Source organism: Nicotiana tomentosiformis, chromosome 7, assembly GCF_000390325.3.
Source record: "Nicotiana tomentosiformis chromosome 7, ASM39032v3, whole genome shotgun sequence".
Classification (NCBI taxonomy): domain Eukaryota; kingdom Viridiplantae; phylum Streptophyta; class Magnoliopsida; order Solanales; family Solanaceae; genus Nicotiana; species Nicotiana tomentosiformis.
Genome location: NC_090818.1, coordinates 127,555,834 through 127,561,030, shown reverse-complemented (window position 1 = coordinate 127,561,030; position 5,197 = coordinate 127,555,834). Strand labels below are relative to the sequence as shown.

At 43.7% G+C, this 5,197-nt stretch overlaps 1 protein-coding gene across 1 annotated transcript; it reads left to right on the top strand.

Annotated features, from left to right (window-relative positions):
• Positions 1-229: 229 nt before the first annotated feature.
• LOC138896355 (secreted RxLR effector protein 161-like) lies at positions 230-883 on the top strand. The gene has a single exon (XM_070181158.1). It carries the CDS (start codon positions 230-232, stop codon positions 881-883), a length of 654 nt encoding a protein of 217 aa, XP_070037259.1.
• The last annotated feature ends 4,314 nt before the right edge of the window (positions 884-5,197 follow it).

Genomic DNA, 5,197 nt, shown 5'->3' with positions numbered 1-5,197 from the left:
GTTGGAAGGAGCGTAAATTTTCAAAATAACAAGTCGGGTCATTACACTTGGGCTTTCCCAATCCTTGTAAATTGATAGCATCTTAAAGAGGTATAACATGGATAATTCCAAAAGAGACTATCTACCGAGAGGCACTAGAATTACTCTCAGTAGGAGGGATTAAGCTAAAACACCTGAAGAGAGAGAACGCATGAGTAGGATCCCATACGCTAGTGTAGTGGGAACTATCATGTATATCATGATATGTACACGTCCTGATGTGGCTTATGCACTAGGAGTGACTAGCCGATATCAGAAAAATCCTAGTGAGGAACATTGGAAGGTGGTAAAGACCATTCTTAAGTACTTAAGAAGCACTAAAGACCAATTCCTCATTTATGGAGTTTCTGAGTTGAAACTTGAAGGTTATACTGATGCAAGCTTCTATTCAGATAGAGATGATAACAAATCTATTTCTGGTTATGTATTCACCTTAAATGGTGGTGCAGTGAGTTGGAAAAGTTCCAAACAAGCTACAGTAGCTGATTCAGTGACTGAAGTAGAATATATAGTAGCTAGTGAAGCTACTAAGGAAGCTGTATGGATGAAAAAGTTCTTAACTGAACTTGGTGTAGTTCCTACAATAGAAGGTGCAGTTCCATTATTGTGTGACAATACTGGAGCCATTGCTCAAGCAAAAGAACCAATATCACACCGAAAGTCCAAACACGTCCTGCGAAGGTATCACTTGATAAGAGAGATCAGTGAACGTGGAGACTTCGAGATTCAAAAGGTTGATGGAAAGGAAAATGCTGCAGACCCATTCACTAAAGCTCTTGGAGCAAAGGAGTTTGACAAGAACAAGTGGAAATTGGGAATGAAGTACAAGAGCGATTGGCTCTAGTGTAAGTGAGAGATTGTTAGGGATATATTATATATGCTCTAGATCCAATCTCATATTTGATGATTTGAATATATTTTTATGAATGTAATTTGATATAAAAATATATGGAATTTGATATTCGTTTATCATAGTTATTATTAATTGCTTGATTAATTTAATAAGGTCCTTGATTAAATTTTGAGACTTGTCATTATGATGGAGATCATAATAATGAGAGTAAAGTCTCTTACAATTTAATCCAAATTTTGTTCTTGATCGTATGATTATTAATTTTGGGACATTTAGTCCCTAAAGTGGAAGCTTAAGTCTTAAGATTTTGACCGTAGTCGGAATTGTGTAAAGACGACTTCGGAATGGAGTTCCATCGGTTCTGGTAGCTCTGTTGAGTGATTTTAGACTTAGGAGCATGTCCGGACTGTTAATTTGAAGTCTGTAGCTAATTTAGGCTTGAAATGGCGAAAGTCAAATTTTTGGAAAGTTTGACCGAGGGGTTGACTTTTTGATATCGGGTTCGGATTCCGATTCTGGAAGTTGGAGTAGGTCCGTAATGTTGGATATGACTTGTATGCAAAATTTGAGGTCAATTGGACGTGGTTTGATATGTTTCAGTGTCGTTTGTGGAATTTGGAAGTTTAGAAGTTCTTTAGGCTTGAATTCGTGTGTAATCTGTGTTTTGATGTTGTTTTGGGTGATTTAAAGGTTTGACTAAGCTCGCATTGGGTTATATGACTAGTTGGTATGTTTCAGTTGATTTCGTGTGGTTAATGGACTTGATTTTTGAGTTGATGAAGCAGCTGAAGTGCTGCTGCTACTGATGTGACCGCACCTGCGGAGTGGGCACTGCAGGTGCGAGCCCGCAGAAGCGGGGAATGAACCGCAGAAGCGGCCAGAGATGAGTTGAGAAGAGGTCGCTGGTGCAAAGATTTTCCCTCACCTGCGATGGTCGCAAAAGCAGGCAGCTAGGCACAGGTGTGAGTTCTAGTCGCAGGTGCGATGGGCTTCCACACCTGCGATAGGTGCAAATGCGGTCTTGTAGCCGCGGGAGCGGAATCTGGGATTTCAAGTGGAATCCGCACCTGTGATGGATTTTCCGCAGATGCGATAGTGGGTCTGCAGATGCGAAAAGTCTGGGCAGAAGGTTTAAAAGCAAGGGTTCGCGATTTTAGTCTTATTTCAACATTTTGGACTCGGACTTAGGCGATTTTGGAGAAGATTTTCGAGGGGATTCTTGAGGTAAGCTTCTTATACTCATTTTTGATCATAAATCTTGATTCCCTACTGATTTCCCCACCTAATTAGCGAGATTTTGAAGTGAAATTTAGGGGTTTAGTGCTTGAGAATTGGAAAGTGGATTTTGGGGATTTGGAGGACCAAATGATGTCGGATTTTGATGAATTTAGTATGGTTAGACTTGTGATTGAATGGGATTTCGGGTTTTGTGACTTTTGTTGGATTTCGAGCCGTGGGCCTGGGGGCCGGGGCCGATTTGAGCTTATTTTAGATTTTGTCTTATATTTTTGTATTTTTCTTGTGGAATTGATTGTTTAGGCCTATATTAATTATATCGTACTACTTGTGGCTAGATTCGGGGCGTTTGGAGATTGATTCGAGGGGCAAAGGCATTGCGGAGTAGGATTTTACGCGGTTTAAGGTAAGTAATATTTTTAAATCTTGTCTTGAGGGTATGAAACCTCAGATTATTGGATTTTGTAAGTATTTTGGAGGTGACACACATGCTAGGTGATGGGCGTGTGGGCATGCACCGTAGGAATTGGGACTTGGTCCATTCCGTGAAACTCTAAAGTTGAATAACTTGTTTCTAGCTATATGCTCTCCCTGTGTTATAGAAATTTGACTGCAAATCATGTTCGAAATCATGCTTAGGCTATGTGATGGTACTGTTGGGACCCGCAGAGGTCGTGTACTTGTTGAATTACTTGCTAATTGATGTCTTGTACTCAGTCATGGTTTTACTTGCGTATCATATCTCAGCCTCTTCTTGATTATTATTGATACACTATGTTATCTTTGTTTGGGCCGATCTTTGTGATTTTTGAGAGGCTGAGAGACTAGAGAGGTTGATGACTGAGTGAGGCCGAGGGCCTGTCTGTGAGGTATTGATACTATGGCACGTGAGTTGTCCGTGCAGCACGTGATTTGTCCATGCGGTTCCATATTTTGATACTATAGCATGTGAGTTATTCGTGCAGCATGTGAGTCGTTCATGCGGATATAGCGCTTGGGCTGAAAGGAGCCCCTCCGGAGTATGCACACTCCAAGTGAGCACAGGTACCTATTGAGTGTGAGTACTGAGGGCTGAGAGCCGAGTGATTTGAGATGTTGTGATGAGTTGAGTGACTGTTGCCCTGAGAGGTTGTACTTGCTTTTTCATTTGTTGATGCACTTAGTTGCTATCTGTCTTTGTTGTGAAATTCTTGAAAGATTCTATATCTGGATTACATGAGCTTTAACTGTATAAAACTGATTGGACTTAAACTTCCGGATGCGAAAACGTGTCTATTCTTTGCTGGAATTATTGAAAATGAACTGTTATTGTATAGCTCGTCACTGCTTCTCAATTCCTTATTTATTTCTATTACTTACTGAGTTGGTTGTACTCATGCTACACCCTGCACTTCATGTGCAGATCCAGGTGTGTTTGATCACGGACGTCGCTAAGTTCGTGCGCGATCGAGTACCGGAGACTATGAGATAGCTGCCGGCGTCCACAGACCTTGTCTCTCCTTCTATGTTTTCTTTCTTTCCTGTATTGATACTTAGACACTGTTTTTATTAGACTGGATATCTTTTTGCTCATGACATCGTGACACCCCAATATTTGGGGCTATCTTTCTGCATTTTATTTTGAATTCAACTCCGGTTTTTTTGAAAAGAATACTTGTATGAAAAAGCTTTGAATTATCCTTTTTATGAAATATTGAAGTATTTTGAAAGGTCGGATTATCTAGTACCGTTGATAGGCACCATCACGACAAGATTAGAGTTTTGGGTCGTGACAAGTTGGTATCAGAGCCTAGGTTACATAAATCTCACGAGTCATGAGCAGGTTTGGTAGAGTCTTGCGGATCGGTACGGAGACGTCTGCTCTTATCTTCAAGAGGCTGCTGAACCCTTAGTAAATTTCACATTCTTGAATTCTGGGCGTGCGAATCTTATGATTCTGGTAACTAAATTTCTAATGTTCTAATTCTCTCACAAATGGTGAGGACGCGTACTACGGGGCATGATGGACATCCTCCGGTACCACCAGTCAGGGCTGCGAGAGGCCGAGGTCGCGGTAAAGGCCGCGGTAAGGGTAAAGGTGCAGCTCGCACCGCAACTAGGGCAGCACCTATAGATCCGCCAATTGCCCCAGTTCTGGAGCAGGCTCCAGTTGTGGATGAGCCTATGGGACCAGCTCAGGCACACCCATGCCCATTGTGATTCCAGGCCTTCTGGAGTTCCTTAGCTCAGATCCTAACTGCGTGTACCAGTCTTGCTCAGGCGGTCTCTGCTCCAGCCGCAACAACCACTTCTCAGGCCGAAGGAGGTGCTCAGACTCCCTCCGCCCGCACACAAGAGCAGGTGGTACAGGGATTCCACACACTGGGGGCACCACCAGCCCAGCCGGTTGCAACTGCTCAGGACTATGTGGTTCCTGTCATGCCTGATGATGAGCAGCGTCAATTAGAGAGGTTTGGAAGACTCCAGCCTCCATCTTTCAGTGGTGCCGAGGGAGAGGATGCACATGGCTTCTTGGATAGGTGCTAGAGGATACTTTGTACCACAGGGATTCTAGAGGCCAGTAGGGTCTTGTTCACTAATTTTCAGTTCTCTGGGGCTGCCTTCAGTTGGTGGGAGGCTTACGAGAGGTGTAGGCCGGTCGACGTAGCACCCCTTGCATGGAAGCAGTTATCCGGTCTATTCCTGGAGAAGTTCATGCCATAGTCCCGTAGAGAAGAGTTGCACAGGCAGTTCGAGCAGCTTTGTCACGGTGATATGTCTGTGACGCAGTATGTGGTTGGTTCCCACAGATAGGGAGAGGATCAAGAGGTTCATAGATGGCCTCACTTTTCAGTTGCGATTGCTTATGACTAGAGAGAGAGTGTCAGGTGCTACTTTCAATGAGGTTGTCGACATTACTCGTCAGAATGAGATGGTTCGCAGCCAGGAGCGGGTTGAGAGGGAGGCCAAGAGGCCTCGTGGCCAGGGTGGATTCAGCGGTGTCCCTTCTGGGGGACAGTTCCACCACGGTAGGGGTCGTCCTTTTAGACATGCTCAGACGGCTCGCCCAGTTCATCGTGGTGCATCATC